Consider the following 18,940-nt stretch of genomic DNA (forward strand, 5'->3'; position numbering starts at 1 on the left):
TACTTGTACGGTAGCCTCGTCTGTTCTCACTAGAAGCGGGACACGCATTAAAGTCACCACGAACGGCAGATGTTGCTTGATGATATTAAAATTACGTCAAATGTCATCACAGACGTCAGGATGTGTAGAGATCAATCATGCCCATATCCGTTTGTCCACTGGGAAATTCCATGACCATTCGAATTTTAGACTGCATAGGATCCCATATTAATATTACCAAAGATCCTTATTCTTAAAAAGTATGTATATCAAAAAAATGTATTAAATTGAATCATATGCAACGTATATCGATAATTCTCTTTCTGATTATTCTTGATTAATGCGTAGCTGCGTATAATTTTATAGATGTGCGTTTTGTTTGCAGATGAGAATTATTCTTCTCCATAAAAAATTTTACGATCGGATTGATTCATACAGATGTTACGTGATCTTTGTACGTTTAAGAAAAAGAAGAAACTCGGAAAGAGAACATATTTGCTCCAAAAACTGGCCCTATGTGATATTTTCTACGAGATAACCCCACAATTTGACTCTAGCACGTAATATTTTTTGGACAAGTATAGTCAAGTATATAATTTCTGGATTCTCCAAATTGCATTCCTAGGTATGTGAGGATCTCTTTCAGAGATAAGAAAACGGGCCTGCGAAGTCGATGTATTATCGCGTTATTTTTGCTTAACGGTAAAGATGTGACCGGGGCGAAGACGGTGGGGGCGGAAGGGAAACCTGCACTGCCCGGTTTCTTGCAGCCATGATTGGTAGTGGCCGTCAGTGCTTGCTTAACCGTTGCGCCGTTAAGCAAACGCGCCTCCGCTCAGTTCATCCGATTTTTTGGATCCTTCTCTCTGCGCGTCTTTTCTTCGCATCGCCCGGAAACGGGCAAACAACGACAGTGTTTGCGGATAACGCGAATTGTCCGATTCGCTATCTTCGATTTTCATCGCACGATTTTCATCATTTCATCTCTTCTCTGACCTAGGTGAGTCATCGAGAGAGTCACGAATTTATTTCGCGCGATGACGCGCGACCTTCCACCTGTCATTTTCGCGAAAGGAGTCTTTTTAGAGCGAACGGGTTATTGATGATGAGATGTAATAACCGCGGGATATTCGCTCTCGACGATGCCGGGATTTGACTTACTACTATCGTTCCTCACGGCTGTCCTGGATCCCGCATGGTGAAAGTCGTTCCAAAGTCGTAGCGACGAATCGATCGTGATTTTCGGCAGCCAGCAATTTGTAGATCCGATTGTATAGACGACGAATTTAATTGACGAGACTTTGTACGGTAGGTTGCAGTTGAAATTCTGAAGTTTCCGAATTTGGAAAGTAAATAAGTATGGAAACAGAGTAGGAGTGACTATGAATATGTACTTTCATATCGAGGATTTCGCTCTATTATCGTATACAGGGTGTCCCACTTCCCGCGCATTATGTTTCAACGACAGATTCTTTGATCAATGAGTAAAGTCGATTCTTCCTAGTGAAAATTCCAAGAGAGATCATTATTGCAACTTTCCAATTCATCATTATATGTCATTGAAACTAGGCCTTGAACTAAAATTATAATAACTGCCTTTGTAAATTTTCAGTTAGTAAATGTAATTATGAAACATTATTATTGATTTGACTTTTTTTCTTAAGTTTTGTTCGCCCAAAATCTTTTAATTGCTTGTAACTTAAAAATTATTACTACCTCAATAGTTTCACTGATAAAAAATTAATACACGGTAAATAGAACTCTCTATTTGAACAGTGGCGTGTCTATTTGAACAGTGGTATCTTTATTTTTAGCGTATTTTAAATTTCTGGAAATGAAAGCAAATCATTTTTATTAAATACTGATATTCATTGTCAATAAAAACGTAAAACTCAAAGTCTTCTTTTAAATAATATCACAACATCTAAATAAATAATTTTATTTTGTATTAAAGTAGAGAGCATATTTTAATGAATATTTTGCTGCATTTCTTATAATTATAATTATAATTATAAATTATTATAATAATATTGTTTTAACAATATTTTTTAATATAATTTGATAAAAAAACTTGATCTCACAATTATATATATTATAATATGACACATGAAATGTTTTTAAATTATAAATTATTTTAATGACCTGCTGATATGTTTTTTTCACGTATATGTAATATTTTCCGCATTCTTAATCCATGCTATGTGATTAAAACTGCGACAAAGTAGAACGATCGTTTGTTCGCAAAAAAAGTGAAGCACTATGCGAAAGTTTCACATATGCAATTGAATCCTTCTAATATTACAAGTCTCAGCATTAATATGATCTCATTTACTCATAAAAAAGAGGCGAATTGAGAATGAATAAAGTTTCTTTTTAAATTCTCTTTTTTAATTAAATGTATTTAATTTAAATGAGTAATATTTCAATTTGTATCTCGAAGAGATACGGTAATACGAATCAAGTAATAACAAATTTATGACGCGCAAGAAAACATAATTAAAGCTATAAAATTAAAACTAATTTATTAAATTTTTTCTTTATGAATGTAAATTTAATTTATAAATTTACAATTGAAAAATTTTATAAATTTAATTAATTAATGCTATGTTGTATAATATATCTGCTTTATTTATATTGAAAGTGTAAACAATTAGAATCTAGCATAATATCTACTAATAGTTCATACGGTTATCAAGAAGTAGATAAATATCAAGTTTTACGTTTTAATACTTCAACTATCGAAAGAGAATGTTGCTACATTCTTGTGTAAAATAAATCAATAGTTATAATTTAGAAGCAAGTTAGAATTACAATTTTTAACTATGTCAATATTTGTATCAAAAATTATATTTAATTGATTGATACATATATATATATATATATATATATATATATATATATATATATATATATATATATATATTGGACAGCAAAACATTTTGCAAACCTGTTTTACCGAATAAAGACGATTTCATTAAGTTATTATGTAATACACGGATGTAAGAAAAGTTTCCATATATCTTGTTGGAATTATCCAGCCTCTTATCTCACGTCACATTATTCGTAGAAATATTCAATAATCCATACTACATATTTCTATTCGTTATTAAGCATCTTTTTTTTCTCTAATTTTATTCACGCAAATTGTTCTAAATTAATGATGATGGACATTGCGATAAATTCCCGGAAAATCCAGTAAGGAAACATGATATCGCAAAAGAAGGGAAATTACACAGCGACATAATTACTGATAGCTGTACACACTGTATGCATTGTGTCACTTACATACGTACATAATTGCATCTAATTACTCGCAGCGTTTGGTAACATTTTTGAGTTTTATTTATGATGTTTATTTGCATCTGTCGACATTTGTACCTCGAGTTATCACTTTTATAATACGCGTTCGAAGAAAAATGTGATCGATTGATTATTGTTGCGAAATCTCGCAATTTCGTTGCAATTTTACGGAATATAAATATCTTATATTATTTTACATATTCTTACATAATTTGCTATTATTTTATACTATATGTTGCTTTCGAGAGAAACAAAATTTTTTAAATTTAATTTTTGATTAAAAAAGAAAGATTTGAGAATTAGTTATATATAAATAATTGATTTTTCGCATTGATGTTATGTAAAAAGCTTTTTATGAATTTTCTTTTTTTAATTTTTTTTATTTAATCGAGTGGTTATATATTTATTTTCTCTAGGCGGATATTTTATCAGCTACTTTAATTACAACTGATGTTCTTTTCATCATAGATTCTTCTTCCTTGGAACATGGAATATGCATGGCTGGGCATTCTAGTGCTATCGGGAATAATCTCAAATGTAGCCACAGAGTCGTAAGTACTTAGTATACTTATACAATATAAATATCTTTATTACAATATATAATACATTATATATTGTATTATATTTTATTACACAAAATATATAATACTTTATATATAATACATTTTATTCATTATGATTATGAGATGTGATATATCATATAATAAATTGCATTACAATTTATGAAAATAAATTTTTATACATTCAGCATCTAGTTTATCATGTCTCAACGTTAATAATAATAATAATAATAATAATAATAATAATAATAATAATAATAATATCAATGGATATATCGTCTTAAATAATCATTAGTTTGAACAATCATTAAGTTGTATCCCGATTTCTGGGCCAAATGATAGAATTTAATATGCTTTAATATCACTGTGCACAATTGATTGTTATTGATTGAAAATCCTTGTTTTCCCTAAAGATACTATACGATTATCGCTCCGAAAGTGGTACGTCCTGATTCAGAGTATCATGTGGCGGCAAGTGTTACTGGCATATCGACACCATCAACAATATATGTCGAGTTAACCGGAGAACTCGATGCAGGAAGGATATTCAATATATCTCGAAAGGTGGTAGTCGAACCTTACTCCACTAAAATCTTACTATTGAACGTACGTATTGCCAGAATATACTTGTATAAAAGATCGTTTAAATTTTTCGTTGTCCCATTCTAATTTGTATTTATATCTTGTTTATTCTGTTTTGTTAGATCGGTGAGACCACGCCGGGAAAATACAAACTTACAGCACGCGGCTTGTCGGGTATCGATTTTCTCAAGTCGACAGATATCGAATATGTGCACAAAAGTTACTCCGTTTTCATCCAGACTGATCGAGCGATTTATAAACCCGGTCACAAAGTTATGTTTCGTTGTATTATATTGGATTCAAGGCTGAGGCCGAGTATTGTAGGACCGACGGATGTATATATTATCGTGAGTAACAAATTTAGTGCTCTCATACATAAAAATTATATATCCTCATTTAAATATCGCAATATTCGCAAGACATAGTAAAATGATTCGTCGAGAATATACACATCGATTTTTCGAAATATTAAGAAAAAAATTGCTATAGGACGGCGATGGGAATCGTATCAAGCAATGGAATCGACCACCGGTGACTCACGGGATCTTTAGCAGCGAATTGGAGCTGTCACAGTCACCTGTATTGGGCAACTGGAAGATTATTGCCAATGTGGGCGATCAGACGTTCGAAAAGGAGTTTGAAGTCGCGGAGTACGTCCTGCCCAACTTCGAGGTGACGATTGATTCACCGAAACATGTGCAATTCAAGGAATCAAAAATTACGGTGTTTGTCCATGCGAGGTAAGCGATCGCTCTCTAGCAAATTAATTCCTAGAAGAGAGTACAGATCGATAAAATATATCGCAAACTGCGCCTTTTTGATCGTCCTTTATTAATTAATAAAGATGTAATTCGATCTTGTGTGCCTTACATTTTTCCAGCGGTAGATAGACTTCGAAGACGTTATTATCTTACGAGATTAATCAATTCAAAAATTAATAATTGAGATTATGATGTATTTGATGCTATTTAAATCGTACACATGAAGACTTTCTAGACTTATATTAATATCTATACGAAAAATTTGACCAAAGATATTCATTTGTAAGTGCACCTAATTTAGGTATACCTATGGGAAGCCGGTAAAAGGCGAGGCTACGATAACAGCTTATCCAGACATCTTTTCTGGCGTCATTCAACCGATATTTCAACAACCCGTGAGAAAAGTGGTACCAATCGACGGGAAAGCTATAGTTGATTTTGACATTTTGTCTGAATTGAGGTAAATTTTGCATTAATATTATACATGTCATTTCATAATTTGAAAATATGATAGCATTTATAAAAGTTATCCCTTGGAATAAAAAATTGACCAGATTTTTAACAGATAACTTGTTATTCATAATTTATTATAGTTATTCATAATTTTCTTCTGTTGTAGTGTTCTAAGATGCGTTACACAGTTGATATTCTAATGTATACATTATATTATTTTTTAGATTAACCGACGAATACGAAAGGCCCGTCATGATTGATGTGGTGGTGGAGGAGGCGTTAACCACCAGGAGGCAAAACACCTCGATACAAATAACGCTACATAAACACAAGTATACGATGGAACTAATAAAAACGTCGGAATACTTTAAACCGGGATTAAAATACACTGCTTTCGTAAGCATGTCTTATTATGGCACATTTAATTGTCGTAAATGTTCAAGTTAAAACGCACGTTTTTATTTACGCGACTATTATTTTGCAGCTAAAATTAACGAATCACGATGGATCACCAGTACAGGACACTAAGAATGATGTCCTGATAGCGTATGGATATACATACGATCGATCAGATTATTTTAATATCACAAGAATGTTGGATCAGAACGGCATGATACAATTGGATTTATATCCACCCAAGCAGAAAGATAATACTAGCTTTCCTCTAAATATAGAGGTAATGTTATTATGTACTTTCGGGACACATTTTTTTCTCTAGTTTTACATTATCTACAAATCTGATTGTTTATGTATGTGCATATGTAGGCTCAGTATCTAAATCTTCACGAATGGTTTCCCACGACTAATTCTGCCACGTCCCTGAGCAACGAATACATTCAAGCAGTCCTAAAAACGGAAAAACCAATGGTATATATATTTTCTATCTATCCCACACAAAACTTTTCTTTCGGTAATAATTCTCGTCTCACGATATCTTGTATTTTTTATAAGGTGAACAATTATGTCGAGATTGAAGTAAATTCTACCGCTCCGCTGAAATACATAAGTTACGAGGTACTCGGTCGCGGTGACATTCTAGACGCGGGCTCGATCTATGTGCAAGACAAATACACGACATCTTTCAAGTAAGTATATAAAAAAAGCTTAAATTTAGATCTCTTTCGAACCATTCAAAGATACATGTCTAAACTAATCTTATTTTGAATTTGAATGATTAATTTTGAAAAAGGAAGCTTTTTTCTATTTTAAACATCTAAATTGCACAATTTATTTAAATCTTTAATCTGTATTTTAAACTCTAGAATCAGTTAATTTTAAAGGTATTTTACGTAACAAAAACACCTTTCAGATTTTTGGCAACATACGTCATGGCACCTACTGCGCATGTAATTGTATATTACGTGCGAACGGACGGAGAAGTAATAGCGGATTCATTGGACGTTGAACTCGCGGGCGTACTTCAAAATTTCGTAAGTCATAGCGATTATTCTTAAAACGCTTGTGTATTGGTGAGTTATATAAGAGAATGATACAGATAACGGTATAAAATTTTGTGATATATAGATCGATCTTAAAGTAACACCTGGCGAAGTTATGCCTGGGGAAAGCGTTAATCTTGTGATATCCGCAAAACCAAATTCTTTCATCGGATTGTTAGGCGTCGATCAGAGGTCCCTCCTGCTGAAATCTGGAAATGATATCTCTTACGTATGTAAAATTCAATATATAATATCTTAAGTAATTAATTAAATAAATTTCACGCGTATTTTTTACGCACTTTCTCTCTTGACATAACGAACTGATTTGCTAATTGCATCGCAGGAGCAAGTGTACAAGGAACTGCAGTCATATGACAGAGTAAAAGCATCGCCGTACACAGATTCGTTTTTTGGTCGTCCCCTCTGGAGTCCTGGCTCAGGAACGGCAGATGACGTGTTTCGAGTAAAATATATATTATTTTTAAAATCGATCATTATCCAATGTTAGAATGAATTAAAATAAGAATATTTTTATCAGAAAACCGGCGTGGTAATCCTCACCAACGGACTCGTCCACGAGAGTTTCCCTACGCGTAAGTATTAAAACAAAATATATTTCGAATTTATATTTAGTAAAATACTAATATAACGTGCACATTCTTAAAGTGTATACATATATTTCTAAATCGTCTGATATAGAGTATTTACAGCATATATATCAAGCAACTAGAAACATTCTTATTTGTAATATAGCATGAAAATAATATTCTGTTTTCGATTTATTTTCCTTAATTGTGATCGATTCGTTTTGTTTCAGTCTCGCGCACAGATATAACATAGATATATTTTTTTAACCAAGCTTATATGTGTGTAGTATACTACAGAGCTAATTTGGATGAAGCGTTATATGCATCCGCTGCGGGATTCTCAGGCCCAGCTGCATTACCGCCCGAGAAGGTCAAAGTTCGCAAGAATTTCCCTGAAACTTGGCTTTGGCAAACGCTTGATGCTGGGTAATGCCAATGACATAATAAATTATCAGTGCATAAGAGATCCTCTTTTTACTTCTATATATCTCTATATAAATTGAGTAGGCGATTAATTATATTGATTTGAATAGTTCTTTTAGTCGATGAATAACAAAGAAATCATTCTACTTCACTTTTTTGTATAGATATTTCTTTAATGTCTTATGTGTCTAATATGTTTCTAATAGTCTGATGTTTTAATCTGTGGTGTGCTGGCTTCTTGATGGAAAATTTGTCATCTGCATTTATATACTTTCATCAGAAAATATTAATACTTACTGGAATGCATATAATACGAAATAATATAGGAAAATTAAAACGCTTCGCGCATTAAAACTGCATATCGAATTTGTTGCGATGGAAATGGTATTGGATAACTCGTGTGGTGATGGTTAAAAAGTTTAATTATTCGGGGTCTTTCACATAATCACCAGTATTATTTTGTACGGATTTGTGGGAATACTCTCTAAATATATATATATATTATTTAAATAAGATGCAATATTTGTGAATTAAAATCATTTAGTATATAATTTATCTTAAATTGATATATTTATTTCTCGAATATAATTCAAAGTTAGACTTGATCCTCCATCTATCAATCCGCCAATCGTTTGATTTTATTGGACAAACATCTAGTTTTTTAATTATTTTTTTATATGATAAATTTATTAAAATGACAGAATAAAGTTTTCTTGTAACTACAATAGTTTATACTCACCATTCTTAGATAATATATATAAAATCTCTATTATTTCATTAAAATTGAGAATAATAACATTTACAGAAGTGAATGCGAGTCTAAAGACTCTAAATAATATAACAATGGTGGTAGAGATATCTATATTGTTTACTTTACAGAATTGCATCTTACAAATACAAATCTACAATTTTATCTTTATTTGTTGAAAATTTAATTTTTTATTAGGGTTATTCCAGCTGAATCGTTATCATTCATATTCTAAAATTTTTTATTTTTTCATTTTCATAAAAATTGGCGTCCAATTAGAATAATTAAAATATTGAAATCGCAGAATTTGATGACCATCAACTTTTATGATATAAAAATCGATTTTATTAAATTTAAAACATTTTTCTGACAAATCACATGTGTAACATGGAATAATTCACTAATAGTATTTCTTAATGACATTGAAAAGAATGTTCTAGAACTGTTATTATTTCATTAAATTAAGAAGAACGTCAATTTGTGTTAATATCAGGACTTTGACAATTTTTGGATTATAATAAGATTTACAGAACAAGGTATAAATTTTTTAAATGTGAAAATAAATGATAAATTTTCTTTTTTATTCAAGTTTTAAAAGAATTTTAATTTAATATTCACAAAGTAATGTCTGTAATCTTTGTAATATAAAAATTGAAATAAAAATTAAAAAATGTTATCATAAAAGAAAATTCACTCTATTTGAATTTTAATTAAAAAAGAATTAATTTGTTAAAAAATTAAATGGAGAATCTTTCTGTAGCTAACAAAGATAGTGGTTCTGAATGTGAAGATAAACCTTCTCTTCATAGCAGATAATTATACTATCGAGATTAGATAGCCGATTTGAGTATAATTAGCTTACTCCGATCGGGGCCGTTGTAATACAATGCGCAGGATTGGATTGCAGGACCAGAGATTCTCGAGGGTAGAATAACGGGCTCGCCTCATGGGGTGTCCACGCTTCGACCAGATCTTGGTCCACCTGTCACGCACAGATTAGCGACCAGACCGCCGCTGGCAGGTCCTTACGCCTTCTCTCGCATCCCAAACCCTGTCTGGAATAAGCCCCGTGTATTCCTAATGCATGACATCTTAAACACCTGGCTTTTTGCAAACTTCTCTTCAGGGTATTTATCTCGTATTCTTTTTTAGCGTTTTATGCACGCCTACGTATATATGTATATATGTATACAGGATGTAATGAAAAGAGAATCATTAATATAAATTTTATGTGTTTAGCGTTAATTCGAAATAAATGTGAAATAGTTCTACTAAAAGAAACATTCCGAAAATTCAGCAAAAAATTAAAAACCATACATCAAAGGAAGAAAATATTTCAATAATTTAATAATCATTTTATTTGAAGCTTGTGAAAAACCACTCGGAATTGCTCCAAAATCTTTTCGAATTTTTTCGCAACATCATATATATGTATTCGATTATTATCTAAATCGAAATTAGATATTTTATATTATATTATCATTTTTTCCAAGTAACATGATTACAATAATTATTATTGAAGATATATAATTTTTTAATTGTAACTCAAAATTACGCTTATTTCAGAGTGTATATTTGTACAAGCTCTTATTTTCCTTGTTTCGTGTGAACTTGCTACTAAAGTGTGCAAGTATTTTAATATTTTTAACATCCTGCACATATATCTGTAAATAACGTACATACTATATTGTACAGTTATCGCTACGTGAAAGTTGATCAAGGTAAAGGTGTGACCTTATATATCAAGAACGTAAATTATAAATGTTATACATACAAAGCTTCGTCATATGCATACATCAGGTCTTGAAAAAATGATGTCTTGTGTCATACCATTTATAGAGAGCAATAAATTCTTGTTTGTAACATAATGTCCCCCATTTATACATAGAACATGTATCGGTACGTTCATAAAGGGGTAAAGGATACAAGTTTAAGAATTTATAACACGAATTTTTTCTTTCATTTTACATTTGCATGTATTGTACATATTGTTGCTTTGTTTGAAAGATGCGACACATAATTTCTTTTTCATTACTGTCTGGAAAATTTATCAGAGATGAGAATCAGTTTACAGTGTTTATTACATATTATTAGTTGCATATTTCATTACCGTTTATATATCCTATTTATTATAATTTATTTATTATTTGAAGATTATAGAATTATTGATCTAAATATTTTATCTCGATTATGAAGGAATTAAGTATATGTATATTTTGTAGATATCAGGGAAAAGCTGAACTACGACGAAACGTACCAGATTCTATCACATCATGGGTGCTGACCGCATTCTCCGTGAGCGATGCGCATGGGTTGGGCCTTATAGAGGAACCGAGAAAGGTTGTTATCTATACATATCTATGCAATTTGTATCCAAAAAATTCGAATATTTAATTCATCACATTCTGCATGCATAGTTTAAAATAGTCTAAATAACATTATAGCAAAAAAAGAAATTATTAAAGAAAGGGAAATAAAAAACTGATAGTGGAATCATAATTATAGGACTATTCTTTTCTATATAAAAATCATTCATTGTCTGTCTATTAGTTAAAAGTCTTCAGACCATTCTTCATATCTATGGATTTGCCGTACTCGGTAATTCGGGGAGAAATTGTAGGGATACAAATTGTAGTATTCAATTACATGAATAAAGACTTGACAGCTGAGGTTTTGTTAACCAATGAAGGACAATTTGACTTTGCGGAGGTTTCTAATGAAGTTCACGATGTACCGAGTGAGTATACAAGAGATAATATAACAATCTATATGTTATAGTTTTATAATTCAACCGTGATAAGTTTATGTGAATAAATTTTTATATTTGTTAATATTTTTCAGAATTGGAGTTATATCGCAGGAAGAAGGTGGATGTGAAAGCTAATTCTGGCTCGAGTGTATCGTTCATGATTATTCCAAGGGAACTAGGATACATCACTATAAAAGCGACCGCTAACAGCGTTTTGGCTGGCGATAGCGTCGAACATAAGTTACTCGTCAATGTAATCACTTTATTTTTATTCCAATTTTTATTCGTGCGTGATTACTTACGATGATACATGAAGACATAAACATTTGTTATTCTTTAAGGCTGAAGGAGAAACACAGTACAAGAATGAAGCAGTATTTCTGGATTTGAGAAACGTGGAAAACACGGGTGCAAACATTACTATCAATATACCTAATAATGCAGTTTTAGGCTCCGAAAGCATACAAATTTCTGCAGTCGGTAATGATACTTCTTGAATCTTATATTATTTAAATTAAAAATTAAATCAGTATCCCCCGCTCTCTTTTCTTCAATTCAATTTAATTCAATTTCTTTTCAATTTTTTAATTTATATCTAAAAATAAACTTGTTGCGATGTGTACAAAGATACACTTACAAATATAATAGAAATTTATATTTTTTAATTTAAATTTATTTAATTTTGTAAAAGATTTTGAGAGAAAAAAATATCTTCAATTTGATTATTTATTAAGGTGATATCTTGGGCCCCAGTATTCCGAACTTGGCAAATTTAATAAAAATGCCATTTGGTTGCGGCGAACAGAATATGCTGAATTTCGTGCCGAATATCGTCATTTTAAATTATCTCAAGGTATTAAAAAATAATCTTTTTTATCGTCTTCCTTTATGATACATAAACATATAATTTAAGAAATTATCTTTTTTATAGAATACAAATCAATTAACGCAAGCTGTGCAAAGCAAAGCATTAAAATACCTGGATACCGGCTATCAGCAGGAATTAACTTACAGACATACCGATGGCTCTTTCAGCGCGTTTGGTATGTCGGATCCTAGCGGAAGTACATGGTACGCGCTCGATAAGATTATTACATATTGTTTAACAATTTATATTTATACACATCGAGATATTTAAATCTTTAAATTTTATTTAAATGTTAATCACTTAAAATGACTTAAAATGTTAATCACTCTACACATAAGTTACTCCATTCATTTTCAGGCTTACAGCCTTCGTAGTGAAATCTTTCAAGCAAGCGGCCGAATATATAGCAGTCGAGGACAGGATTATAAACGAAGCCTTGGAATGGTTGTCGAATAATCAAGCAGCAAATGGTTCCTTCCCTGAAGTCGGAAAGGTCAGCCATCGTGATATGCAGGGTGGAGCTGCAAAAGGACTCGCTTTAACTGCGTACACGCTCATTGCTTTCCTCGAAAATGAGGTAAGTACGATCATTATATAAAATATCGTTTCCTCTTTAATATTATTCTCTTTATTATTGAACTTAAAATAGAAATTGCATTTTTTTCGCGATTATTAAAATTAAACAAAATGTTGACGCAGGATTCTCTAGGGAAATATCGTAATACGATAAACAAGGCTGTCGATTACATCGTTCGTAACATGGAAGGATTAAACGATACATATGCATTGAGTTTGTGCGCCTATGCCTTGAATTTGGCGAAGCATCCGTACGAGACGTCCGCATTTAATTTCCTGGAATCGATGGCTATGAGGAAACAGGGTATTAAATGGTGGAGCAAACCTATTCCGAAAGATGACAAAAATCCGCACTATTCTTTACCGCGTTCCGTTGACGTCGAAATGACATCTTACGCTTTACTTTCATACCTCAGACGTAATCTGGTTGCTGATGCTATTCCCGTTATGAAATGGCTCGTCAAACAAAGAAACACAGAAGGCGGTTTTGCTTCGACACAAGTAAGCATAATTATTCAAAGTGCATGAACGCAAAATGTTATCTCTAATATACGTGTTAAGAAACTAAATTAAAATTCGTTCGAAATTATGCGTGAAATAATCTAATATAATAATAAATAATAATAGGACACCGTGATCGGACTTCAAGCATTAGCGAAGCTCGCTGAGAAGTTATCAAAGGACACGAGCTCGGTTCGAATCGCATTTAAATATGGAAGAGATGGTCAAGGCTACATGAACATAAATAGCGGCAATTCTATGATACTCCAGAAACAAATAGTAAGTTGACATAAATTGTCTATTTCGCATTGCTACGATAACGAATAGATTATAATAGTTTGCGTCTTTTACAGCTACCCCCGAAAACGCGATTCGTCAATATAACAGCATCTGGTAAAGGCTTCGTGCTGGTGCAAGTCTCTTATCAATATAATTTGAACGTAACTGGAGCATGGCCATTATTTACGTTGGATCCCCAAGTGGACAAAAATTCGAACCCCAATCATTTGCAACTTTCTATATGCTCGGGGTATGTCTGCTTATTGTCTCACAAATTTATCAATTTTATCGTTGATGAAAAAAGAAAGATGCCAGCGTATTCTTGATATATCAATTGTCATATGAAAGAATTATTTCTAAATTTATTTTTAAGTCCCAATTGAAAGATATACACAACGAAAAGTATAATTAAATTTAGTTTAATCGAAAAATAACAAAGTTAAAACTAAAAATATTTATTTCCCTGATTTTCTCTTACACGGTTTTATTGTTCGAAACTTATTATTAAATCCTTTATCGTCAGATTTGTTCCAACCAAAGAAGCAAACGAGAGCAATATGGCCGTTATGGAAGTAAGCCTACCTTCGGGCTTCACCGTTGATAGAGATTCTCTACCGAGTCTAGAAATATCATCGTATGTAAAACGTGTGGAAACTAGAAATGGTGATACAATGGTGGTTTTATATTTCGACAAGGTAGAATCTATTAACATTAACTTATCAAAAATAACTATGTCCATAAATTATTTCAATGATTTGCACAAAAATAAAAGATACAATATTAATATATTTGAAAAACCTGAGAAAACAATAATTTATTTTATCACAGATGATCAAGGAAGAATATTGTCCTACTGTGTCCGCGTTTAGAACGCATAAAGTAGCTAAGCAGAAACCAGTTCCCGTTTCTATATATGATTACTATGATTCATGTAAGTATATTATTTAGACTAATTTGATTTTTTAAAAATGTTTGAGAGATATTCTCTATTTCTAAGAAAATTATATACACACACACACACACACACAAATAAGAAAAAAATAAATATTATAAAAAATATATTTTTATTTTTATCTATACAGCGAGAAGAGCAAGAGTATTTTATGAGGCTAGGAAAACAACTTTGTGTGATCTATGCGAAGGTGAAGATTGTGAAGATATATGTGTCTCAAAACCTGGCAAACAAAAGGATAATGCTACAGTATCCGCTGCGTCTCATATTTATACTTGTGTATATTTACAACTAATATTCTTCTCGTTTTACTTATTGCTTCATAAGTACTTGTAATTATGTTGTTATCAAGAATAATTATTTTATTATATATCTTAAATCTCTCTAACAAAATAACGAGAAGGAGCTATATAAGTTGCGACCAAAGTACTTGTTATACAGAATATAAATTATTATAATCCATTTTTTATGGAATATCTAAATCAAATTAACGTAAGATTTAATTATTTAGTAATATTATGTTTATAATAAAAACTAATAATGTTTCTTGTTGTTAGGAAAAAATTATTTTTCACACCATGGATTCTCCTTTAAATATATCGTTGCTTATATAAAATGTTTATTTACATTTTCGATTTTTATTATGATACTCTATGACAGATATATATAGTTATTAATTATAGCGAACATAGCTATTAATTGCTGCTGTGAAAAATAATTATTACCCATATTCTTTTTATCGTAACGTTTTATGTAAAAAAACATACAAAAAGAAGAGGGAAAATAATAGAGAAAATCTTGAAAAGGAGGTGATAGGAATTTGTAGCACACGATTATTAATGAAATATATTAATTTCATACTTTATCCCATGTGATTTTCAAAACGATTTATATTCGACGATTTACAGTAAATATTGAAAATAAATTATTATAATTCAGTAATTCATAACATCTCTAATTTTAGAACGAAAATATAATACTATTTCGCTATGCATGCAGAAGATCGTCGTCGCTGTCCGTTTGATACTGCGTAGGATCGGAAGCGCCGAACAAAAGTTTAGCCTCCTCAGTCGTATTGACCTGTGATGATAAAAATGCAAAATTTATGCGGCAACTCGTAAAAAGCTCATGAAAAGATAGAAGAAAAACGAACATACTTTACAATATTGGACACGACCCTCGTTTCTTCTAAAACTAAATAGATTTACCCACGAGCGAAAGCACGCTCTTTTTTCCGGATTTCGAAAATAAATTAAAGCGGCTAGTACTGCAATCACAATTAGCACTATGCCAGCTATCGCTCCAGCTGTAAGAAAAAATATTGTAAAATCATTGCAACCAGATAGATTGAGACAAATGGAAAAATTCTCTCTCTAGATGAAACAAAATAATTTTATTTGATAAAAATGTTTTTCAATGGTTTTTTTTTCACCATAAAAACAAACTCGGCAAATGTCCTTTAAAAATTAAATAAAAAGAATAATTGACTTTGCTTTCCTTATGTCTGCTTTATTTACCGTATGGCTCTCAATTATCCAGAATCTTATCATTTGCCTCAATCTGTCTTAGCAAATTCGGCGGCACTGTAATCTGATATCATCAAAATGTATTACCATGTTTACCGTGACTAGAAGAAACTAAGAGAATTTCGGAGGATGGTACTTTTTCTCGATCCGGATCCTGAGAATTTGCATGTTTCGCGCAAATTACTTCGGTGTGCCATTCAAATTCCGTACTACACTGCGATTCCTATAAGTCACAAAAAAAAGATAAAAATAAAAATGACATCAAGATACAAATTAAAAACATGAATAATCCATATGTAAATTTTATTCGGTTATACAGCTGACAACTGTCCGTAGATTATCACGTAATCACCGATGACAGATTATAACCTTTGACAATATTATTTCAATCCATCTCTGTCGTGAACAAATGTATATTTTACATCTCAATCGATAATTCAATTGTGAAAGTTGTATGCAGAGCGAATTAACAAAAGCAGAATACTCAAATATTTCTTGAATTTGAAGAAGTGAAGAACTGTGTAAAGAATTAACATTATATGTTTCACATTTATGTATACATACACAATATAATATTTTTAACATTCGAATATCTAATGTAAATTAAATAAAATAATTTTACATCTCTTGAGGATTTCTCTTCTTATTTAATTTTAATTTTTAATTCTATTTAAATTTTTTAATTGAAAATCAATTCGAATTAATATTATGAAACATATATAGTTAATTTCATTTTGACATTAGTTGCAATAAGTAAGAAATAAAAATATATACATTTGACAGAGAAGATAGATCTAGAATATTAAAAATTTTACAGATAATATCCACTATCAGTCTCTAGAAAGTATAAAAAATTGTTAGTATTTTTTTTTGCATTTTACGTAGAAAGACGGAGAAAAGATTTGAATATTTTAACTTGAATATTTTATAAAGAATCTCTTTTTTTATAAAAAAATCTCTTCTTTCATTGATACCACATAATATATTGTATATAAGAGATTTCGATGATAGGAGCGATATTAAAAATATCCTGAAATATTTTTCCTCTTCCATCATTACTATTTTTACCAAGCTTGCATATTTAATATCATCAAGATTTAATCTCTCGAATATTTTGCATTCTCCTTCAATAGATAAAATCGAATATAAGAGAATCAAGTTTATTAAAAACAGAAAAGCATAAAACGTGACAAGTGACATGAAATGTTTAATAAAAAAGAAAAAAATTCTTGTTATACAAAGATAATTTTATGTTTAGTTATGTTAAATTTTGATATAATTTTATTCTTATACACACAGTGTATGGAAAAAGAAAAAAAAAAAAGAAAAAGAAAAATCCCTTTTTCTATTTTCAACGATAAGCAATGTTGATAAACAGAGAAAAAAGGAACGCGAGTGAATGAGCGGGAGATTCCGGAGAATGACAGAGAAAAAAAGCAAACAGAGTGGGGAGAGAGAGTGAAAAAAGAGGGGAGGTCACGCGTCACGATCGCTCATATTCAGTCAGTGAGTCAGTCTGTGTTGGACTGCGCGGTTGTGTGATTGATCTGACAGAAGTGCGTATGTTTTCGATATCGTTGTTAATAATTAATCACCGCTGTCTTCTGATAAGAGGAATCAAGTGAACAACCCAATTGCGAGACCCGCAAATGATTGTCCGTTAACGCATGTACCATATTGCAAATCGGTAAGTAAAACGGCGTACAGACGTCATTTCCACGAACCGGTTCAGGCACCGCCTCGCGAGTGATCGTATCGTCTACAGGATCGGATTTAGCTTGAAAAAAGAAATCGCTGTTACGCGCGAATATATTTAATAGCGATCACATTTAGAAAAAAATAAATAGTTGACTTCTTGTTGATCAATTTTGACAATATACTTCTATCAATCAATAAATCCATATTTCAAATCAATACACCCATATCGTACATTCATTGTATTTTCCAAACTTGCTTCATCGTATCATTAATTTTTTTTTCTTCGTATCTTTTAAATTTCTCGCTGATTTACATATATATGACGAGAACGTGTTTTTCCTGTCTCGTCTCGCGTAGCGAGGAATTCTAAAATGCAAAAAATATAATCCAAACTATTCTTTGCGTGCAGGATGATAAAGCAAGTTTATTTTTATCGATATATATATATATATATATATATATATATATGTATATATATATATGTATGTATGTCATGTATAAAATTGAAACAAAGATCTTAAAAACTTGGAGGTGAAATTTTGCGAGCTTAAGAACACCTGTTATACGCGAGTAAATCGGACCCTGTTGTGTGACGTAAACATGCCCGTTCACTGAGGATCGTCAAGGACGAAAAAATCGTGTTTTGTTAATCGTCGTGTTTGTATCGTAGTTGAGCGACCAGGATGTGCCATGTTTTTCTTCTTTTTTTTTTTTACTATCGAGATATTATTCGTTGATAATGAATAAAGTTCCGCGTTTCCAAAGCCTATGATTTAACAACGTAATTTACGCTGGTTATACACGGTTTAGGAAAAGTCCGAGTAATTTTACAGAACATTTATATAGCAACCGATTTCTAGCAGTTATTTACATAATAGGAATATAATTGAGATTCACCAAATACAAACGGATGCGAAAAAACGAGATAGAGAGAAGACATCGTATCAAAATCGAGATAT

General features: G+C 31.3%; 3 protein-coding genes across 9 annotated transcripts in view; 2 read left to right on the forward strand and 1 right to left on the reverse strand.

Moving 5' to 3' along the window:
* Nucleotides 1–15,699, forward strand: LOC145971557 (thioester-containing protein 1 allele R1). 5 transcript variants are annotated; one of them, XM_083099341.1, is made up of 29 exons: nt 1–239; nt 365–539; nt 3,748–3,830; nt 4,253–4,445; nt 4,544–4,768; nt 4,911–5,161; nt 5,484–5,642; nt 5,860–6,031; nt 6,120–6,311; nt 6,401–6,502; nt 6,587–6,720; nt 6,945–7,065; nt 7,160–7,303; nt 7,418–7,537; nt 7,613–7,667; nt 9,740–9,959; nt 11,055–11,172; nt 11,383–11,569; nt 11,674–11,834; nt 11,923–12,061; nt 12,316–12,434; nt 12,513–12,652; nt 12,807–13,026; nt 13,149–13,526; nt 13,653–13,805; nt 13,880–14,055; nt 14,329–14,500; nt 14,634–14,736; nt 14,888–15,699. In XM_083099341.1, exons 3-29 carry the CDS (start codon nt 3,766–3,768, stop codon nt 15,091–15,093), a joined length of 4,425 nt encoding a protein of 1,474 aa, XP_082955467.1. In that variant the 5' UTR covers nt 1–239; nt 365–539; nt 3,748–3,765; the 3' UTR covers nt 15,094–15,699. The 5 variants fall into 5 exon arrangements, with proteins under 5 accessions (XP_082955467.1, XP_082955469.1, XP_082955466.1 ...); XM_083099343.1 differs by having other exon boundaries at nt 365–535; XM_083099340.1 differs by lacking the exons at nt 1–239; nt 365–539 and adding an exon at nt 755–979.
* Lerp (lysosomal enzyme receptor protein) overlaps nt 15,630–18,940 on the reverse strand; it is an 18,454-nt gene continuing 15,143 nt past the window's right edge. Inside the window, exons 14-16 of one of the 3 annotated variants that reach the window (XM_083099366.1) lie at nt 16,380–16,506; nt 15,915–16,063; nt 15,630–15,837 (exon numbers count right to left, since the gene is read on the reverse strand). In XM_083099366.1, coding sequence (XP_082955492.1) covers nt 15,745–15,837; nt 15,915–16,063; nt 16,380–16,506 — 369 coding nt within the window. In that variant the 3' untranslated portion in view covers nt 15,630–15,744. Of the gene's footprint in view, nt 15,838–15,914; nt 16,064–16,274; nt 16,507–18,940 lie in introns of those variants that run through there. The other 2 variants (XM_083099365.1, XR_014438899.1) reach the window with 2 other exon arrangements.
* Nucleotides 17,631–18,940, forward strand: part of Tl (toll like receptor) — an 11,830-nt gene continuing 10,520 nt past the window's right edge. The window contains exon 1 of the mRNA XM_083099361.1: nt 17,631–17,970. The gene's annotated coding sequence lies outside the window, so the exon portion shown is untranslated. The remainder of the gene's footprint in view (nt 17,971–18,940) is intronic.

Source organism: Camponotus vicinus, unplaced genomic scaffold (assembly GCF_025532165.1).
Source record: "Camponotus vicinus isolate PSW18456_S1 unplaced genomic scaffold, iyCamVici1.0 SCAF_5, whole genome shotgun sequence".
NCBI classification, from domain to species: Eukaryota; Metazoa; Arthropoda; class Insecta; order Hymenoptera; family Formicidae; genus Camponotus; species Camponotus vicinus.

What these genes read in the sequence shown, in the direction of transcription:
- LOC145971557 (XM_083099341.1), top strand. Translation starts at nt 3,766, where the DNA reads ATGGAATATGCATGGCTGGGCATTCTAGTGCTATCGGGAATAATCTCA. An exon ending in TTTGCAAACTTCTCTTCAGG is followed by an intron (nt 9,960 to 11,054) that starts GTATTTATCTCG and finishes TATATTTTGTAG; the next exon opens with ATATCAGGGAAAAGCTGAAC. An exon ending in CAACTTTCTATATGCTCGGG is followed by an intron (nt 14,056 to 14,328) that starts GTATGTCTGCTT and finishes CTTTATCGTCAG; the next exon opens with ATTTGTTCCAACCAAAGAAG.